This window comes from Lontra canadensis, unplaced genomic scaffold (assembly GCF_010015895.1).
Source record: "Lontra canadensis isolate GAN:19392208 unplaced genomic scaffold, GSC_riverotter_1.0 scaffold18, whole genome shotgun sequence".
NCBI classification, from domain to species: Eukaryota; Metazoa; Chordata; class Mammalia; order Carnivora; family Mustelidae; genus Lontra; species Lontra canadensis.
Genome location: NW_022631012.1, coordinates 12,809,267 through 12,831,548, shown reverse-complemented (window position 1 = coordinate 12,831,548; position 22,282 = coordinate 12,809,267). Strand labels below are relative to the sequence as shown.

The following is a 22,282-nucleotide window of genomic DNA, read 5'->3' as shown; positions in this document are numbered from 1 at the left end:
CTACTCAGCCCTCCCCTCCCATTCACTTAGGATACTGTTCCTTATGCTTCAGATGCCCTCCATGTCTAAATGTGTGTGCGCACTCACACACACACACACACACACACACACACACACACCCCTTTCGTTAACTTGGTTTCTCCCCAAGATTTTTCTATAGGGGAAAAAATATAGTAACTATGGAAACCAAAACATGCAGCTCACTTGATTGTTCTATGATATATTAAGGGCAGGCATCCTGGATATTGATTCTTCTTTAGTGAGTTTGTTTAGTGTGTATTTTCCTCCAGACCTATCAACTCATAGAGTACACGGAGAAAACTTCAGCTTCTAGATGTGAACAATAGAATAGTAGACCTCACTGTCCTGTGACACTTGCCCTGAGCAGACAATATCTTCTTTTGACAACGAAAACAACCCAAACTTCTTTGTTAAATTCATGACTTTACTGTAGAATATACCAAGCAAAACTAGCACTACAGAAGTTTTCTAAGATCAGTTTATAATGCTGAACAATTGATAATAAAGACACAAGAACCTTCTGTGTTTCAAATGAAAAATATATGATAAAGAAATATATTCTCCATTCTGTTCCAAATTCAGTCTTTTCTAATAATAATAGCAAACGATGACAGAGCACTTACTATGTGCTAGGCATTGGAATAAATGCTTTGTGCATATGATCCTTTTTAATCCTCATAACAACCCCACGATGTATTATTATCGTCATCATTTTATAGATAAGAAAACTGAAGCTTAGTGGTTAATTAACTGGCCCAAGGTAAGAAGGCCCCAGAATCAAACCCATGACTATGTTTTTCCAAAGCTGGGACCTCCCACCTCTGAGCTCTACTAGTAAGAGACTAGAAATGTGAAGGACAGTGAATGTGGGTAGTTTGAGAAATTCTCTCTCTCCACATTGCTTTGTAAAAACACATACTGATTAATGAATAAAGAAAAACAACAGGTCTCCAATTTTTTTTTAATCTCCAATTTTTTCTTAGAGGTTTATAATTTGCTTTTAGAAAAAAGTCATCTGATCCCAAAGTTGGCTGTATTAACAATGAAGCAAAATAATTTGTTTTTATGTATATCACATGCCATAAGAACGCCACATCTGAGTTTGATTTTGTCTTTTTTAAAAAAGATTTTATGTATTTATTTGAAAGAGAGAGAGAGCACACGTGTATACACGCCCATGAGCAGTGGGGAGGGGCAAAGGGAGAGGGAGAAGCAGACTCCCTGATGAGCAGGGAGCCAGATGTGGAATTTGATCCCAGAACCCTGGGATCACAACCTGAGCCACCTAGGCTTTAAAAGGGCTGCTCTACAGTATCAAGAAAATAATGCAGATGTATTACCGTAAATTGGGAATAATTCTGTTACGTATTCTGAGCTGGTAAAATTAGTAGAATATAGACCAAAATATATCCTTATTCCAATAAATTAAGTCCACCTGTACCTTAGTATCTTACAAATGCCAGCCCTTCAATATTTATCAAATGAATGAATCAACCCCTCGTCAAGTTACATCCTTGCAGTCTGTAGTAGGAAGAAAAATGAAACTACATTAGAAACCTAAGACTGTCAGAGCATTTGTGAAAATTGATGGCTTTCTTAGCCCAATTTATAAAAAGCTATATAGGCTTCTTATGCATTTCAATAAAAGATGTTAGTTATGGGCAGAGCTATGGCAATGAAGCCCACCAGTTACAATGAATCTGCAAACATTCCCTAGAGATGGGTTTGACACATTGGCAAAACCCACAAAATATTTAATAGCAACCCCCCCCAAGTTTTCTTATTTTAAAAACACTGGTAGTAAGATATTTTCCCCCTCAAGTTAAGACATTGAAGGAGAGAAGTCCAACCGCTATGGGAGGGGCAAAAAAGTCCCTAGATAGAACAGACTGAAAAGAATCTGATGACTCAGGGTCATCACTATGACTAGCAATCACTGCATTATAACATAGTGACTACAGCTGTAACCTCCAGGATTATAAGTTCTTAAACAGTACTTTTTTCCTACAATAAACGGTGTGAAATGCTAATTTGGGGGAGATTTTAAGTCTACTTCTCATTTTGTTCTCCCCCTTACCAGGAGGCTATCAGTGATGACACTTGGCTGATGCACTGTGCCTCTCTGCTTCCTACCCTGCTGTTGGCTGAGAAACCAGATAACCAGGTTATCAGAGAACCCAGAAGGTGTTTGCATGAGACTGAACCCTAGGACCTGTTTTTCTGCCCTTGGCTGGTTCCTTAGTACCTCTTTCTTTCATGCCTCCAGCACACGGGATTTAGTTGGCTTGCTTCTCTTCCTTTAGCAATCTTGTCAAGTGCTTTTCTCACCTGGTGTTCTTTTTTCTTTTCCGTAGGCTGGCTAGGAGAATACACTCTGTCCCTTCTTTACTGTCTCCAAAGAAAAGTATAGATTTTTCTCTCTTGTGAGAATTTTAATGTTAATTGCTACAGAGAAATACATAGTGGATTACAAACATGGAAAAAATGGTTTAGTGAAATCTTAAAATTTTTCATTATGATTTTATTCCTTAATCAGTACATACTGACTCCTCATCTTGGGTGTTATCAGAAGACTATGTGCTCACTTTCTTGCTACAACATTGTAAGCTCTCTGAATGAAGGTATTTTATTTTTGTATGCCCCAAAGCTAAAATCAACAGATATGCAGTAGGCTTGCAATACATGCCTAACTATAAGCCTAAGCATGAAAAATGTCAATACACTGAATTACAGAAGTAATTTAATGAACAAAACTGGTTACTAACACATTTCAGTCCAACATCAATTAAATGAATCGCCTTGGAAAATTAAGCAAAGATTGAACAATTGAAAGAAAACAATTATTTTCTTTATGAAAAACTCTACAAGTTTGCTGTTAAAAGGGTGCTTTATTATTTCTAAAGCAATAACACAGTACCCATTTCTCTTGTAGAAACTAAAAGGAACTAGTTGTCAGTGTCATAGGAAGGCTAACTTGGAATCTTTGGCTTTCGCTTAGTTTTATCACATGTTCTACTAGCAGCATTTGCAGCTGTTTATGGGTACATTTAAAATAAGGCCCACATTAATCTAAGAAACATAATAGATGAACATAGGGAAAGGGAAGGAAAAATAAAATAAGATAAAAAGAGAGAGAGGGGCAAACTATAAGACACTCTCACCTATAGAGAACTGAGGGTTGTTGGAGGTGAGGTGGGGGGATGGGCTAAATGGGTGATGGGTATTAGGGAGGGCACTTGGGATGAGCACTGGGCGTTCTATGAAGTGATGAATCACTAAATTCTACTCCTGAAATCAATACAACACTATATGTTAACTTGAATTTAAATAAAAACTTGGAAAAAAATATAGTGACAAATAAACTCATAAAACATAAAATAAGCCCCACAGCAAATGAAAATGATCAAATATCTTCTTAAAAAACACACAACTGCTAAGTCTCCTCTGTAGTCTTCTGAACTTCCAACTAAAAATAAAACAAAGGAAAAGGCAGTGGTTTAGCTTCGTACTAGCTGAAGAGATAAAAATGGTTGAAAAAAATTTGTTAAGTTGTTAAGTTATGTGAACTATGAACAACAGTACCATCTCAGAGACATCTTAGTTGGTTTCTAGTCTCCTCCTCTTCCTTTCTTCCTTCAGACAGAGAAGGCTCTTTCTTAACTAACAAGTTTCCCTTTGTTTTGATTTATATCACTGGCCTGAATAACCTCAAAGTACCACACACAACATGCCTATGACTGAAAGTAGTAAGAATAGAAAGCAGAGCTTTGGCACTTGGACCTCTAACATGTATTTACTTTACTTAAGTGATCAATTTTTGAGAAGTTCATTTTCTAAGTTGACATGCATTTTAAATATAAAGAAGTAGTTAAGTTCTCCTGAAAAGATCACAAAACCATGGGAAATGGGTCATCTCCTGTGGGCCTCACACCATAGGCATGCCCTCCATTAGCCTCTTAAATGTCCTTTTCTGAGACAATTCCATACCATGTCTTTTATACTCATCTCTGAACCCCCACCTGTTCTCTATCTCTCTTACTTTTATTCCTCCCACCAATAAATCCACATAGTCTAGAGCTAGCTTTCTTTCCGAACTCTGAGAATTAAAATTAAGTACAAGATTAACCTCAATCGCATATGTGCACACTCAATGGGAGTGTAATTTAGCAATCCTCTTAGAAGAACTAGGTGGCTGGAAGACAGAAGAGGGAGAGAAGCTTATTTTTCATCATATATCTTTCAATTTCTCTACACGTGTATGTCCATCCAGTGAAAAAATAATGAAATATGTTACTCAAAAGTCTCTATTCCCAGGGCGCCTGGGTGGCTCAGTGGATTAAACCTCTGCCTTCAGCTCAGGTCATGATATCAGGGTCCTGGGATCGAGGCCCACATCGGGCTCTCTGCTCGGTGGGGAGCCTATTATTCCCCCCCACCCCCAGCCTGCCTCTCTGCCTACTTGTGATCTCTCTCTCTGTGTCAGATAAATAAATAAAATCTTAAAAAAAAAAAAGTCTCTATTCCTGACTTACTTACTTCTCTAAATTTTGCTCTACCAGTTATCCCTATCCACTAGCCATACCCTCTTCCTTGGCCTATTACAATGCTCAAAATCTTCTAGTTTATTAAAAACAGATAAAATTAAAATTTAAAAATCTCCCTTCCTTAAAACTCCGGGTTCCCCGCTAGCTACTGCCCTCTGTCCTCAGTCAAGCGTCTTCAGAGTATTTATTCTCCCTTTTCCTCCTCTTTTATTCACACCACAACCCTACTACAACCTGGTTTCTCCTAAAACTACCTTCCCTTCAGTCAATAATAGGCCCTGCTAACCAACCCAGCGGTACTTTCTTAGTTATTCTCTTAAGTATCTCTGGTTCAATACAGTTGACTACTTCTTACTTCCTACTTCCCTATGGCTCTCCTGAAACCTACATCTTAGAGTGAACGCACTTTCTCAAATCCCTTCGTTGGATCACCCACCCAGCTCCCTTCCCTTGATCCTTATTGGTAAATATTGCATAGTCTAATACCTCAAATTTACACACTTCTCTTCAGCCCCTCTTCTATCATCCTAATTCTACCCATCATTGTCTCTTAGTCTACGAACCAACCTCTTAACAGGCCTCCGTGCTCAATTTCTTGGTTTCTCTCTTCTCTGTAAGACAAGAAAATGTTTTAAAAACTAAACGTAAAAACAAACTCCTTAAAAACAAACAAACCTAGAAGAAAATCCACAAACGAAAAACCTAGAATAAAATCTACACATCTGGTGTAGTCTAGCCCCTGACTATTTCTCTTTCTCCATCTTGCCCCTCTCTTTGCTCAGACTCAGCCACAGAGACACAGTCTTGTGTCAGGCTTTTTAACTTCCTCATCACACTCTCTGGATCTTTGTAACTGTTCACTGTATCTGGAATAGTCTTCTCTCTTGTTCTTTATATGGTAACTATTTCTCCCCCTTCCAATCTCAGCTGAAAAATTATCCTCAGGGAGAAGTTACCAGTCCACCTGATCTAAAGTAGCCTTCCCTGCCATCTTTATTTTCTAACTCAGCATCTAAGTTGTTTCTTTCACAACATATATTACAACTTACTTCCAGGAACAAAGGGGAATTGCTACCTTCTCCCTTTCTTCTTTCTTGCTGATCAGAATGAGAATATAATGGCAGGAGTTTAAGCAACTCAACACATATTTATTGTTAAATGAAGTATTAAGTGAATTGGTGGGTGAATTCTTTCACCATCAACACATATATCAACACTACTGTTACACAAATAGTGTAACACTCTTAAATTAGAGCCAATTTTATTTGAGCTATTCCTTCTTTATTGTCAGAAAGCTTTCTAAAGAGAAAAAACTTGAAGTTTGGCAAACACTGACAGATATGTATGGATGAGCTTCCAAGATCTCAATGATCTCAACAACACGGATTAGTTACACCTATATACTTCGAGTACGCTCATTTTCTAGCACAAATAAATCCTAATACAGCGTAAACAAGATATCCCCAAGGTTATGTGAGACAGTAGTATAGCTAGAACATCACGTATTAAGAAGCCTGTTACCTAAGAAATTTCAATAAAATTACCTGAGCTAATAACTGGTCAATCAGCTACTCACTGGACAGTTTTCAATAAATGCCTTTTGAATTAAACTGAAAGGAGTGCCGCTTAATGACTGAGCCACCCAGGTGCCCCTTTCAGTGTAATTCAAGAGGCATTTATTGAAAACTGTCCAATAAACTGAAAAGAGATTAAAAAAAAAGTAGTATGCAACAGCATACAACAGTATACAATCTGCCTTAAGGGAAGTTAAAGACCTAAGAAACCTAAGATCTATTAGGGAGAGCTCTAATGAGTTCCATGATCTAGATTAAATCTAAGATCTAATGGTCTAGGATATCTAAGAGAAGAAGATAACACCACCAGATAATAAATATTTCATGAGTATTAAATTATATAGTTAGGCGGAGGGAAAGCTCTTTTCTAGCTGAAGTGGTCTGGTTTCACACAGGAGTAAGATTTAAGTGCGTTCCTCAAGGATGGAATGATTGGAGTGAGAAGGGGAATAAGCAGTAGGTCAAGGACAAAGGAAGAAAAAGAAACCCCAAAGCAAACAGGTGACAGACCAGTTTGGCAACAATGTACAGACCAATTTAAGTGGGAATGATTACTGGGAAAGTACTTGGAGCTTTGAATATGACAAGTTCAGGTTAAGAAGTCTGAACTTAACCCTACAATAAACAAGTTTCTAACACCTGAGGGGCACCTGGCTACCTCAGTCGGTATAGCCATTCTTCACACCCTAGTTCAAATGCCACTTTTTCCCAATGCCAGATTTTCCAGAAGCCCCAGAAGTAAGATTAGTTCCCAATACTCTCCACTTTTTTCTAAAATATTTTTTAACCATGTAATTATTCCTTATCTCCTCTGATAAACTATATACTCCCTACAGCATACATACCCAATTTATTTTTGTATCACTCCCTCCTCCTCTCATAGGTAGTTGAAAATCCTGATAAATAATATATGGCAACATGTGGTACAATGGCTAGGAGCACAGACTCTCAAGACAGACTGCTTAAGATTGAATGTAACACTGTCATTAGTTGTGCGACCACGGGTGAGTTACTTAACCTCTCTGCACTTCGTTATCTTTATGTATAAAATGGAAATAGCAGAAATTTCATAAGGTTGTCAAAAGATTTGGCTTAGAACACTGAAAGCACCATGAAAGTGTCTGTTAATTGGAAAATACTGACTATTCTATGACAGTTGAATCTTTATTTACTTACGGAAAGCAAAATGTCAAAAGTAAAGCCAGTTTCTAGGTACTAAGAGGTACACAGAAATTCCTCCTAAATTCTCCATGTTCACCCTAAGGGTTAGCTGTGCCCTTTAAAATCTCCCTTATGTTAACAATAGTTCTGTCTTAGTTTGACATTTCAATATTCTGAGAAAATATTTAGTTCAGCTTCCATCTAATTGATCTTCTTGCTTCCAGTCTTACTCCCTTTAATCCGTCCTACACAAAGGTCAGAGTAGTCTTTCTAAAATGAATATTCAATATTTTTCCTCTGCTAGAGACCCTCTCCATTCCATCCCCTTAAGTAAAGTTCAGCTCCTTAGTGTTTCATACAAAACTGTCCTAATAGGGCCCAGCCGAATCTCCAGCTTTATCTCTCAACACTTCTTACAGTGAAACCTAATCACCTGGCACACCTCAAAGGCTTTTTGTATGTCATTCGTTTTTGCTAGAACATTCCTGAATTAGTCTGCAAGGACTGCCATAACAAAATACCACAGACCAAGGAGCTTAAGTGAAAGAAATGTATTTCCTCACAGTTGTGGAGGCTAGAAGTTGAATATCAAAGTGTTGGCAGGCTTGGTTTCTCCTGAGGCTTGTAGGTGCCCACCTTCTCAATGTGCTCTCACATAATTTTTTCCTCCGTGCACACATCCTTGGTGTCTCTTTTTGTTTCTACAGTTGTTTTTATAAAGACACCAGTCAGAATGAATTATGACCTACCCTAAATGCCCCATTTAAGTCAATTACCTCCTCAAAGGCCCTATCTCCAAATATAATCATACTCTGAAGTTACAGGGGTTAGGACTTTAACATAAAATTTTGGTGGGCACAATTCTATCCCAAACAGCCCCTTCTCCTTTTCTTTGCCCAGGCTAATTCCCATTTGTTTTTCTAAGACTGGACTAAGCCTTCCCACCCTACAGACAGAGTTCACTGCCCTTTCTCTGTTTCTACCTCTGTAGGCTGCATTCTGGATACTGCTATCCTATTAATACACTATTAATAACTGTGTCTCTCCCTCTTCAGACTGTATTTCTTAAGAGCAGGGGCTAAATCCCTAGCACTTAGCACAGTGTCTGGCCCATCAAAGATATTTAATAAAGATCTGGTTATTAAGGTAAAGTAGGAGAAAGATGAAGGGCTTTGAAGAAAGGCAAGAGTAGGTTCAAACCTTGGTTCAACCATTCACTTGTAGCTTTGGGCAGTCACTAAATGCTGAACTTACATTCTATTTAAGGTAGTTGTACTGATAAATGATCTAATTATAATAAAAACACCCAGAAGTGGGGCTGGTTCACAGCAGATGCTCAGTAAATGTTAAAAATTCTGAGTGCACCTAGGTTTGACACCCAGTTCCACCACTTTGTAGATGAATTACCCTGGACATGTAAATTTAGCCTCCACTTCAGCTGCGTATCTATACAAATACCTCATAGTGCTATTGTGAGGGTAATATAGATAAAATGTTAAGACAGGTATCTAAATGTAGTAAGTATTACGTAAATGTTTCCTATTACTACATGAACACTGCAGGTCTGAGCAAATATGACCGGAAGCCATGAATAATTTAGTCCCTTCATTTACTAAGTCATTTTAAATGCATTACCTTAATGCCTCAGATTTCTTAACAACTAAGTAAGATGGTAACTAAGAGGTTCAAAAACTGTTACAAATAATATAAAGAGCTCAAAATAATCATGAAATTATATACTACTATCTGTCTCATTCCTTACATTGGTGTTTAACATATTTTGAGTACTGATGTAAAATTTTTAAGGAACCAGTTTTTCTACTCTTCGTGACTACTGATGTTAACCACGATTTCCAGTTTCCAGTGGAGAATCATATCTTTGGCTCATATTTTCAATTGCAGAATCACTAAATCTTTGAATTAGAAAAGACCTTAAGTAAACTGAGGCGGATTTGGAATGGCCTTTTGGGGTCATAATGAGCAGCTCTGGTGGGTACAGGAATGGCAAGCAGAGAGAATACTTTGTTCAAAAGTACTAAAGCAGGGGTTCGGAACCTCCAGATAGTCAAGGTGTATAAGGAACCACTATTAGGAAAAAATGCTGGAAAATAGTTTTCAATCATCCAAACTTTAAGGTGAGTAATTTCTGACATAGGTACAACTTACCTGACCTGTAACTTTGACGCAAGAAAGATCTAGGTTTGAATCTCCCCTTATAACTTCAGCAAAACCTCTGAGCATCAGATTAGCACAACAGGGTTATTATGGTGATTAACTGAGTGAACATATATAGAGCTCATGACCAGTGTGCCTGGCTGATTAACAGGTTTGAACTGTAAGGGTCCACTTATACACAGATTTTTTTTTTCGATACAGTACAGTAAATGCTATTTTCTTTTCCTTATAATTTTCTTAACATTTTTTTTTTCTAGCTTGCATTTTCAACTGTATGTGCCCCAACCCCCCTGTTGTTCAAGGGTCCAATGTACTCAAATGTTTGTTCTTTCTTATGACTCCTTCAACATATGAATATAAATCTGTAAAATAACAAGACACTATCTTTCATACATGTGATTGCTGAATGTCTGAGACTTGTTGAACATTAATTTTAAAAATAGAAAGCTAGAAAAACTGCTGAGATGATAAAGTGTCTTCATCCCTGCCCTTTCCCACCACCAAATGTCCTTCACAGTTTGTTCTGAAGTGTCATGTCAACGCTATTAACATGCTATTTGGAGATCACTGTAACTCAGACTTCCAATTCTACAGCAAAGATTTGAAGGTCAGAACATATTTTCCTTTTAAAAAAACTGGAAGAGTACATGTCATCTTATTTCCACGGTCTATTCTAGCTTGATGAATTTCCAGTGAAAAGTTACTGCTTTTGGGTTTCTTCTTTTCTTTCTTTTTTTTTTTTCCTGGCTCAGAAATTTCAGGTTTTAAATATAAGATTCGTGGGCAATGAACTGAGTTCATCATTATTATTACGACCCAGAACACTTGTAAGTGTTTAGGAGATTATCTTTACGCTGATACTAACGAGGACATCTGCCAACATCTATTATTTACGCTTGAAACTAAAGTTAACCGTTTCTGTATCTGGCTCAAAATCAATCGCAAGAAAAGCCCAATTCAGCATAGAAAGAGCTCTTTGCAATATCCTCTCCTTTCGCTCACATCACAGATGGTGACCGAGGTTTAAGGTTTAATGCCCAGACACTAAAGACGCTCATCGCTCAGGGATGGGGTTCCAGGTGGATGCTCTCCGGCAAAGAATGAGATACTGCCAATCCTCAAAGATGCAACTGAGATGAACCCGGAGACCAGAGCCCAGCGCCCATCACTTCGCACCCACACTTGGGATACAAACCGCTTCCCACCGCGGGGCGGCGAGCCGGCGAAGACCCGGGCCTGCCATACCCAGCCTCCGGCTCTGATGTCCGCGCGTGACCTCCGAGGACCGGGAGGAGCTCGGGGCGGGAAGGCTCCTCGGCTTTCAGGAGAAGTTGGCAAGGGCAAGTTCGAGTCACGCCCGGGAATGTTACTCACGGGAATGGCCCGACGTCCTCCGTCCTCCGCCCGCTCTCCCTCAGGGAATAGGATCTAAAGCGGTGGTAGCCTGAGAGCTGCAGCTGAAGCGGCCGCGGCTTGCAGTAACCGCCCGGGCGTGGCAGGGACCGCCGGGCGACTTCACAACATCATCATTGGGCGACTTCGGTTTTGCAGCAAGGCCGGCTGCCTAGCAGCCCCGCACATTGGAGAAGAACGAAGGAGACCCACTCTCCCAGCAGTCTCCACGGCGCCAGCGCGCGACCTGCCGGGAATTGTGGTTTCCCGTCCGTCCGCCCCCTCACCCTTCCGAGTTGTTGCGCGTTTGTCCCGCCCTCAAGCTAGAAGGCCCCGCCCTCTAGCCGCCTGGCCCCGGGGCGGGAGGCGGGGCCGCAAGCCTGGGGCGAGTCCAGTCCGGGCGGACTGCCTGGGGCTGGGGCAGAGTTCCAGGCCCGCAGTCCCAGTCCCGGTCGCGCCGCCTTGCTGCGCCCCGCGGCCCGCGCTGGGAGCGGGTCTTGTGCGCTCGCGGTGCCCCTCGGCGGGCTGGGCTCCCGGGGCGCATAGGCCCCGCACCGTTGGCCGCCTGAGGAGAACTGCTGGTCGTGGTCGCCGCCAGGGTAATGAGGGGAGGCCGTTTTGGGTCGGGGGGAGGTGTAGGGCCGGGTCGGGGACGTGAGGGAGCGCGGCTTGGTCCGCGCCCGCCTCGGGAAGCCTGAGCTAGAACTCGACGCTCAGCCTCGAACTCAAACCCGGGTAAGCCGGCGGAGCGGTGGCTGGAGTCCCGCGTGGCGCGACGAGGCGAGCGGCCCCTGAGCCCGGGCCGCCCGGTGGCGGAGGCACCTGCGTTCGGGGTAGGCGGTGCTTGCCAGGTGCGCGGGGCGCGGGCTCCGCCAAGTCCTCTCGGCCCCCACCTCTCACCTTTGGCAGCGCTCCCGATCCTGGAGGAGTTTCCGAACAGAAGACACCCCCCCCCCCCCGCCCCGGCCGCGGTTCCGTGTCCCACCTTCTGCGAGTTCGCTGTCGCGATCTCCCAAAGCAGGACTCGGAAGGAACCTCTTACAAAATTAAATGGTCCAGCTTCGTTTTGTTCTCAGTATTTAAATGCAGCGTTGTGTTTTTTCCTCGTGGGTTTGTTGTGTCAAATACCCTTTTCCTCAAAACTTGGTCAGGATTTTGTGACACAGCGTCTGCCCAGCACAGAGTCCGCCTGGCGCACAGTAGGCACTCAGTAAATGTGTTTTGAAAGCATGAGTCACGATACTAAGTTTGGAAAATCTTACGGAGTTGTGCGTCGCTATAATTTTTAAGACTTTATGGCTTCTCAAGATTCCTTTGAAAATTACAGTAATTTTAAGGCTCAGCAGAGTTAAATCGTTTTTTTTGTTTTTTTGCATTCCCTGTAACAATGGCCTCTGTTGAATGCCTAAATTAATTCAAAATCCGAGTTCTGTAAATAAATGGCGCCCTATGATTTTCACAGACATTGTTAACCTTTGATATTAAAGCCTTTAGACGAACCATTCTATACTGTAAATAAAGGCGCCCTATGATTTTCACAGACGTTGTTAACCTTTGCTATTGAGGCCTTTGGACGAACCATTGTATAATGGAGCAAATTTAAATTATTTACAAAGCTTTACCCTAATTAGCTTGTTAGACACAAATGCAAGGGACCACACTGATGTAATATATTTAAAAACATAGGTCTCATGTATGATTTCTTTAAAAAGATTGTATCTTTGGGGCGCCTGGGTGGCTCAGTGGGTTAATAAGCCTCTGCCTTCGGCTCAGGTCATGATCTCAGGGTCCTGGGATCGAGTCCCGCGTCGGGCTCTCTGCTTGGCAGGGAGCCTGCTTTCTCCTCTCTCTCTCTCTGTCTGCCTCTCTGCCTACTTGTGATCTCTGTCTGTCAAATAAATAAATAAAATATTAGGGAAAAAAAAGATTGTATCTTCGTATCTAGTGAAAGAGCAAGCAGGCAAAAATTATGACAGTGAATCTAGCCCTTCAACCCAAGGTACAGCTGCTCCCTTGACCTCAAAATGTCTTGTAAAATTATCTCTTAACCATCTGGCATATCTAAAGCAGAAACCTGTGGGATTAAATCACCCCAGTGGGACAACTTCTTTAGTACTAACAAGTCTCATAAGTGGTGTCAGTTCCTTCTGAGTTTTTGAGAAATACAGATAATGTAATGGAATTTAAAGTTTTTTATTGTTATTTAAGAACTTACTGATATGAAGTGGAAAAAGAAAGAAACCAGAACATTGTGTTAATCATGACCTCCCTAATCCATCCGTTTGTGGGAATGTAAATTGCATTTTACAGTTAGGGCCTTGTCTACCCTGACCACCAGTGAGTGTCCCCAGTGCCGACCATCGTAGTCATTCGTTATTAAACACGTGGTGGAATGAATACTCGGCTGCTTCAGATTAACAGTGAAATGACTTTCTACATGTGTATGGTTTCTTCATTTATTTGGACATTTCCTTAGAGTTGGTTAGGGGAGGTGAGAATTTTACTCCATCAAAAGGTATGAGTATTTTCATGGTTATTGAAACATTGCCAACTTGCTTTCCAAATGAACCTTACCTTTTCCAGCTGAATGTACCTTTCAGAGCATCCACTCAAGCTCTGATATTGGTACGGTGTTTGGTGGTTATGAGCCCTTTCAGATGAAGTATCTAATTTGATCTCAAGCACCCTGGAAGGGGGGCAGGATGGGTATTGCTTTCCCCCTTTTGTAATACCGCAAATGCCATGGCACTGCCTTAAATTGATGATAATGAATGGCAGGTGACAAAATAATCCTAACCTTTCAGGTTTTCCTTCCTCCTGTTCTCTACTTTGGGTTTAGAGTGAAAATCCTGAGTAAATTCGTATCTTTCCTTAGCAGTAAAATTGGATACTGCTCTATAGTATCTATTGCTTACAAAGTCTTCCTTTTCTTTTTAATTTTGCTTAGATATTTACCTTGATTAAACTTGGGGGTTTCATTAAAATAAAATAATAAACCACAATTAATAAGAAAGTGATGATATTGGTTAGGTATAACAAAACACCCAGCACTAGAAAGTTTAGAACTTTGCTGCCCGTTCTGTTAGGAAAAATCTGGAACGTTTTGGTGGTGCCTTTGTAGTTCCTTGAATCTGAAGAAGTTGCTATTTTAAACTTAGGAATCTGTTGCAGCGTCTTCATAAACTATTGAGATTAATACTCTACTAGTGAAAGTGGACAGGAATTATTTGTATCATCTTTATATCTCATACTTGTCAAATTCTAGGGAGAATAGAATTGAGAACTAAGAATCATGAGGTAAAAAATATTCAGCCTAAAATATTATTTTTATGTGAAAACTGAAAAGAAATGTCTCTTTTTAAAAAACACATGACAACGAGGGGCACCTGGGAGGCTCAGTGGGTTAAGCACCTGCCTTCAGCTCAGGTCATGATCCTGGTGTCCTGGCATTGAGCCCCAGTCTGGCTCCCTGCTAGCGATGGGGTGGAGTGTCTGCTTCTCCTTCTCCCTCTGCCCTTTCCCTCGCTCTTGCATGCTCACTCTGTCTCAAATAAATAAAATCTTAAAAATTAAAAAAAATACACGGTAACAAGAAAATGTTATTCCTAGTGTGTTACTAATCCAGATTCTTTCCCAAATTTTCTAGTCATGGACCCCAAATGATTTAATAGGCGATTAATCCAATTAGGAAACTTTAGAACATTTACTTATAACTAGAATAATTGGAAATTATTGGAGTATATTTATAGGTGGGTCCAACACTGATTTTCTGTATTGCTTTCACATTTGCTTAAGTTTCTTTAAAAAAGTACAGAAAAGATAAAGAGAGATGCAGGTATATTGGTCTTTGGAAATAACTCAGAATCTGCCTTTCTGTTGTGATGTCAGTTCCCAAATAGTGTTCGGTAAACAGAAATGCTCTGTATAGACACTTTTCAGAAATGTCTCTAGTCCTTGCATCAAAGAATAGCTGCCTAAATATCATAAGGGTTGATAACTAGTTCTTCCAGGAACTTTTATTAAATCTAATTATTTTACTTTTGTTTTTTATAATAGGATATTTCTTCATCTTGAAGATAAAGCAAAAATCTTTTTTGGAGTAGATGGATTTTTGACACTTTCTGTGAACTAAAACGATTCAATGTCTCTCTTGGTAAGTTTGTGTTAACATAGATTTAGTTTCAGGGCACTTGGGTGGCACAGTCAGTTAAGTCTCTGACTCTTGGTTTCTGTTCAGGACATAATCTCAGACTCGTCAGATCAAGCCCCATGTCATGTTCCATGCTCTGTGAGGAGTCGGCTTGGGATTCTCTCTCTGGCTCCCTCTCCCCACTGCAGGCTCTCTCTCTCTCTCTGTCTCTGTCAAATAAATAAGGGGCACCTGGGTGGCTCAGTCAGTTAAGTGTCTGCCTTCAGGTCAGGTTATAATCTCAGGGTCCTGGGATCGAGTCCCGCATTGGGCTCTTCTGTTAGTGGGGAGTCTACGTCTCCCTCTCATTCTCCCTCTGTGCGCTCACGCGCACTCTCTCTCTCTCTCTCAAATAAATAAATAAAATCTATAAAATGAAATAACATAAGTAAATAAATCTGTAAAAAACAAAAAAGAGCATAGATCTAATTTTGTGCCATCAGAGTAGTTAGATGTTAGTGCAGAGCCATAACTGAAGGTGTGTTCTGATGGGATATTGTTATGCTGAGATGTTATTTTGACCTGAATGGCTTCTGGTCTTAAGAAATGAGTTAAATTCTCACTGAGTTTTTGTTGCTTTAAAAAAGAGCTTCTCCTTTACTTTTCTGATATATTCATTATTCTTTTTCTTTGTCCCATACCCACTCATTTTCATACATTTACTGTACTTATATATGCCTCTCCCATCTAGTTAGCTATGCCTTATACTTAAATCTTTGAAAAATCCCTTTCACAAATTTCCATTAGACCAAAGGCAAGCAAAATGATATTAAAAATAAACCTCTTACAAGACAAAAAAATTTGGATCAATGTATAATATGATGTATAGATTCCAATTTGTTTTTTGTTTATATTAGATCCATGGTATCTAGATGGAGAACCAAGAATCATATGGTAAAAAATATTCAACCTACAGAAAATATTATTTAGGTTAAGTAGTTTCAGGTCTTCTGTCATGTCTTGTATAGACCATAATACAATATCTGACTTTATTAATGTAGCAATCTTCTAAAAAGTGATGGGTGTGTTTGTATGATGATTTTCAGTTCATAAATACTTTCATATTTTATATCTCTTTCAGTCTTCAAAATTGTAAGTGATGGCAGGGCAGGTGGTTTAATCCTTATTTTGAGTTTGGCCCAAGATGGCAAAGAATTGCCAGATTCAAACTCGTATCTGCCAATCTGCTCCATCATTTGCCAAGTCTGAGAGGCAGAACTACAAAGTGAGGAAATACAGAATGTGTTTGTTGAATTTATTGTATGATTTGTTTGGTATATGAAAAATACAGAATGCATTTACTTTATTTTTAAAGTAATGCTTTTCTACTTAAAAAGGGAGCTTTACAGGGCGCCTGGGTGGCTCAGTGGGTTGAAGCCTCTGCTTTCGGCTCTGGTCATGATCCCAGGGTCCTGGGATCGAGCTCCGAGTCAGGCTCTCTGCTCAGCGGGGAGCCTGCTTCCTCCTCTCTCTCTGCCTGCCTCTCTGCCTACTTGTGATCTCTGTCTGGCAAATAAATAATAAAATCTTTAAAAATTTAAAAAAAATAGATAAATTCTTTAAAAAAAAAAAAAAAAAGGGAAGCTTTAGGGCTCCTGGCTGACTCAGTCAGTACAGCATGTGACTCTTGATCTCAGGGTTATAAGTTCAAGCACCATGTTGGGTGTAGACATTATATAAAAAATAAAACCTTAAAAAAAATGGTGGGGAGCTTTATCTGTCTAGAAAGTTGTTATGAAATACCCACCTCATTTTCTAACGCAGAGATGAACAAACATTTTCTGTAAAAGTCAGATAGTATTTGTGTGCTATATGGTCCCTGTAACAAATTACTCTTCTGTTGTGTGAAACCATAAGCAATACGTAAATAAAAGTGAATAAGTTAGTGTTCAAGTAAAACCTTATTCACTACAACAGGTAGTGTCTCAGACTGACTTCTGGACCATGTAATTTGTAGACCCCTCTTCTAAAGGATTACTTAAGATTAACAATTTTATATCAGTTTGTAAATTGGATGAGATGTAAAAGGGCATTTGATAGATGAAGATCCTGAGATTTAGAGGGCTGTGTGGATTCCCACGGCTTCTGAATTTTGGAAAAAGAATATCTTATTTATTCTTTTATTCTATAATTATGGATTTTGTGAAAAACAATAGAATTTAATAATGGGTGATTTAAATTTATTCAGTTTGTTAATAATTTTAATTATATTCTTCCTGTAATGATGAAATAGTTAGAATTCTTTGAATATTTTCCTAAATGAGATATCTGTACAACTGAGATAAAGTTGATGTTTATACTTATGAAGGATTCCTCCCTATTCAAGTTTTACCCTCTTTTGGAGAGTTAAGAAATGGTGTTTTCAAAGGCGCAGCATAAGTAAAATATTTTCCTTTAGATTCTTTTTTAGGTATAACTGTTTTTTATTTGGCTGTTATGATAGTGGATTAAAAAATTACACTAAAAATATTTTAGGGCATCTTCTGGATGGTTTGAAATAATTTGTGCTGCCTAAAAGACCTTAATGTGTGTATTTTTCATAAGCAATTATTCACCAGCATCTAATTGATTCAATGTGGATATAAAAATGTTTTGAAGTATAAGCTATGAGTGTCTTATGATTTTTATAACTTGAGCAGCTAATGAACATACTAACATTTTTTAGGAGAGGTCAGCAAAAACATTTTGCCTTATAACATTGGCTGGTTTTAGCTGTCTTCACATTAGTGATCACTTTCTTGAACTGTGAAAATTCTATATAAAGATAATGAAATGGAGGTCTATCATATTATTTTATAAAATGTTTTCTATATTTCTATAAACCAAAAAACATGGATCACTTCTCTTATTTTGAGAGTTAAGTTAGGGTTAATATAAGTTTTTTAAAAATATGCCCAATACGTCTTTTTGTGTTTTTTTTTTAAGATTTATTTATTTATTTGAGAGAGAGAAGTGCATGCACAGGGAGGAGTTGCAGAGGGAGAGAGTCCTAAGCAGACTGTGAGCTGAGCGTGATCCATCACTGGGCTCAGTCCCACAGACACTGAGATCACAACCTGAGTTGAAACCTGAATCAGATGCTCAACGACTGTGCCACGCTGGCGTCTCTAAAAATATGCCTAATATGTCTTAAATTAACTTCTCTTACGGGTGCCTGAGTGGCTCAGTGGGTTAAAGCCTCTACGTTCGGCTCAGGGCATGATCCCAGGGTCCTGGGGTCGAGCCCTGCATCGGGCTCTCTGCTTAGCAGGGAGCCTGCTTCCTCCTCTCTCTCTCTGCCTGCCTTTCTGCCTACTTGTGATCTCTGTCTGTCAAATAAAATCTTAAAAAAAAAATTAACTTCTCTTACATCAAAAAAAAAAAAGTGATAGACATTCTTTAGAAAGACTTTTTTATGTTTGAACATATTTTGATAACTGTATTAGAGGTCCCGCTAAGACCACCTCCAGGTTTGATGATTTGCTAGGAGTTGCAAAACTTAGTCATGTAGTCATAACTAAGATTTATCATTGCCGAAGAACACAGAGCAAAATCAGTAAGGAAAAAGGGTACATGGAGTAAAGTTCAGAGGAAACCGGGCTCAAACTTTTAAGAATCCTTTCCCAGTGGAGTCACATAGGATGTGCTTTCTCCCAGGGAATGGCAACATGTGTAAATGTTGCCTACCAAGGAAGCTCATTGGAGACTCATTCTCAGTTTTTTTATTGGGGATTGGTCATGTAGGTACCTTCTGTTAACAGGTAACAAAATTTCAGACTTTCAGGAAAAAAAGTAGTTCAGCAGAAACCACATTGTTTACGATGTTTAGGAACATGATCTATTCTTATCCGGGAAGGGTGGGAACCCTCCCCAAATCCTAGTTCCCAGTTACCAGCCAAGGGTCAGCTTGGGAGGCAAGCCTTTTCTAAGCATAGCAGTTTTAGGTCTGCCATGTTAACTCTTTTCTGTGCAGTACCATTGTATAGAATGATTCAGAGTAAATGTTACAAAATATAGGTAAATATCCAATACAGTATGTAAGTCACCTAACTGGTGGTTTTCAACCACCATGAGCAGCAGTAATAAGTATCTTCAAAAACTTTCCACTGTCTGTTTTTTTCACTCTAAACAAACCTATAAAAATTTTGCAAAGGAAATGATTCGATAGCTATCATGACATTGTTAGCTTCTCTTCTTCAAGGGCAAGTTTTACATAAGACAGTGGAGATTTAGATCAAATTATTGTGATAAGATTGGTAAGGTATACAAACTGCAGGAATTCATCTTAAAATAATCAGTAATTTAGGCTGAAAAATGACAGATTAGATTAGTGAGAAATTCTGGCATTGTTTTAAATGAAGCGTGATTACTTTTAAGTGACTACAGTGTTAGGTAGATATGGGTGAGCTTATCTTGAAGACTCATTTGATATTAGTGTTTTTACTGTTTATATACAAATAAATAGTTCATGAGAAGCTTCAAAAAATTTATTACAAAAGTCTCTTTCATACAATTTGTTTATACTTTAGATACACCTTTTCTTCCTAAGTAGAATAAGGTCAGCTTTACCCCATATGATAAATCACATGGAGGTGTTACATTTCATTATTGGCAATATGTGATTAATAGGACCATGGGTTAAAATGTAGGAAAATGTAAACTTCGATAATGGAACTAAGTCTCCTACTCTTTTTTTTAAGATTTTATTTATTAGAGAGAGGTAGTGAGAGAGAGAGCAAGAGCAGAAGGGGAGGGAGAAGCAGACTCGCCACTGAGCAGGAGACATGAGGCTGAATCCCAAGACCCTGTGATCATGACCTGAGCCAAGGGCAAATACTTAATTGACTGAACCACCCAGGTGCCCCAAGTCACCTACTTTTAATTTGCTTTCCAGTTGAAGTAAGATGTTTATCACCTTAAGAAACAAAATTGGTTCCAGATACACTCATTGTGTAGTTTTAACATGGTTAAACACGGTTCCTACATTTAAGAAACAGAATCTGAAGATTAAAATTGATTATAATGAGTACAGCAGAGTAATCTTTAGCTAAATATTCAAAACAAAACTGCAAAGATGATTAAAGTGTTAAAAATTAACACCAGCAGTGAAAGTGAATTGATACTATGACTTCCAGAGGATAGGATAAGGATCATAGACAGCACCAAGTAAATTATACCAGATAGGAAATTTGTCTTCTTCATACCCAACTGCTTCTCCCTTCTCTCCCTTATGTACTACCTCCAGGCTGTGAATCCTGGCAATTCCAGGTTCCTGCATGCTGCCTTTTCTCTCTGTACCTCACCCCAGTCACCAGACCTTTGTATCCACATATCACCCCTACTTATCTTGTGACTTATTTTTCACTTATTAAATGCATTTCTGAATTTCCAGGATTGTTTCTGCACTTCACGAACACAAGTTGAATCACTCAGACCTGAAAAACAGTCTGAAACCAGTATCCATCAACACCTGGTAAGGAAATGGTTAAGTACAATTAATATTCCTCCTTTGCTTTCTGTAGTATCATAGTACAGAATGTAATTGATGGTTCTTCCATATCTCTTTTTCTTTACAGTATCTTTTACTGTTTCTCCCTCCACTTCCGTTTTTCTCCAGAAATCTACAGTAGACCCCTTCTGCCCAAACAGGCTGCCCCCAAGTGGCACCTGTTCCTAGGCTTCAGTTGCTCAGATGTCAGTCAGACTGTCCCGTAGCTACCTCGGGTTTTCCTTCAGGTCATGAGGGGACTCTGGCATCCAACAGGACTGGTGATCCTGATTTTTACCCATAACCCCACATTCTTTCCTGGGCACTGGAAGTATCTACAGAATGCCTCCAATTAGACTTTTCAAAGGCATTTCTATGTAGTTTGAGTAAAACCTTAATTTGTCAAACTTCTCTGACCCCTTATATTTCTTTCTTTGGCTAATGAAAACCCATCTACTAAGTCACCTTAACTAGAAACTTTGAAGTTATCCTGACACTTGCCTCTACCCCCCACATCTAATTATTCACCTGGTCTTTTGTATCTGTTTCTGAAATGCGGTTGAGTGCATACCCTCCTTCACCTCAACACTGCTGCTACCCCAAATCTCATTTCTTACCTGGGACAATTGGAGGAGGACACATTGCCTCTGGTTTCCTTGATAAACCTCCATTCACACTCAGATCAGAATTCAACCCTGTTACCAGTACGGGCCTGTTTGTGTCACTTTCCAGCTTTAAAACTCTCATTGGTTTCCTGCAGCCTATGGGAAAGCCTAAACTTCTTAGCATAATATAAGGACTCCTAGTGGTGTGAAATAAGTCTAATTTTTGAGTTTCATTTCTTGCTACTGAGTCTTAGAATATACTCTTTTTTTCTGCCTCCAACAAAATTTTTCTTCATTCATGAAGAGTTGGCTCAAATATTGCATATCTGAAGCCTTTCCTCTTGTACTTTTTGTTCATTATTCTCCTACAGATCTTAGACATTCCCAGAAAATGGTATGTATATTATCTCATAATGATGGATATACGTGTCTCTCTGACTATAACATAATTTCCATAAAATACGCATCCTGTGTTTTTCTTCTGTATTTCCCGTGGGTAATGCCTGATATATTAAGTAATATTTTAAAAAACATGCTAGGGAATAAATATTTCTCTGGGGTCCTCCCTTCCTTAATCCTTACTTTAGTCTGCAATTCTTACTACAAAACAGACCCTGCCTTGCAAATTCTTGGTTTCCTACAAAACAAGGTAATCCCAGTTGTTCCTGCTTATAAGTTTATCTTGATCCTATATTCACTTGTCTTCATTTTTCTCATTTTACTTTTTATTCACTAATATTCTGAAGTCTTTTAGTCTTCTGACCTTTTGTGCAATAGAATATATTCTCCAATGCTAATTTTTATTCAAGTATTACCCTTCAGATTGAGGTAAAGTGTCTGCTGTTGTCTCCTTGCTGTTGCCAAGAGAGAGGTCTTAAACTTCAGGAAACTTCCACACATGCTGCTGCCTGTTTGTGTGTGTGTGTTTTTCTGTTTTGTTTTGTTTGGCCTCATGCTAAAATACACATAACCTAAAACTTACCATCTTAGCCATTTTTTTTTTTATTTGACAGAGAGAGAGAGAGAGATCGATCGATCGATCACAAGTAGGCAGAGAGGCAGGCAGAGAGAGGGGTAAGCAGGCTCCCTGCTGAGCAGAGAGCCTGATGCGGGGCTCCATCCCAGGACTGTGAGATCATGACCTGAGTCGAAGA

The 22,282-nt window shown here is 39.4% G+C and overlaps 2 protein-coding genes across 5 annotated transcripts in view; one reads left to right on the top strand and one right to left on the bottom strand.

Moving 5' to 3' along the window:
* Nucleotides 1-11,094, bottom strand: part of TRAK2 (trafficking kinesin protein 2) — a 62,794-nt gene extending 51,700 nt beyond the window's left edge. The window contains exons 1-2 of one of the 3 annotated variants that reach the window (XM_032860074.1): nucleotides 2,350-2,511; nucleotides 1,463-1,542 (exon numbers count right to left, since the gene is read on the bottom strand). The gene's annotated coding sequence lies outside the window, so the exon portion shown is untranslated. Of the gene's footprint in view, nucleotides 1-1,462; nucleotides 1,543-2,349; nucleotides 2,512-10,849 lie in introns of those variants that run through there. The other 2 variants (XM_032860075.1, XM_032860073.1) reach the window with 2 other exon arrangements.
* Nucleotides 11,095-11,213: 119 nt separating this feature from the next.
* The window catches only part of STRADB (STE20 related adaptor beta), a 37,031-nt gene continuing 25,962 nt past the window's right edge, over nucleotides 11,214-22,282 (top strand). Inside the window, exons 1-3 of one of the 2 annotated variants that reach the window (XM_032860077.1) lie at nucleotides 11,214-11,466; nucleotides 14,924-15,020; nucleotides 20,428-20,508. In XM_032860077.1, coding sequence (XP_032715968.1) covers nucleotides 15,009-15,020; nucleotides 20,428-20,508 — 93 coding nt within the window. In that variant the 5' untranslated portion in view covers nucleotides 11,214-11,466; nucleotides 14,924-15,008. The remainder of the gene's footprint in view (nucleotides 11,467-14,923; nucleotides 15,021-20,427; nucleotides 20,509-22,282) is intronic. The other variant, XM_032860076.1, reaches the window with a different exon arrangement.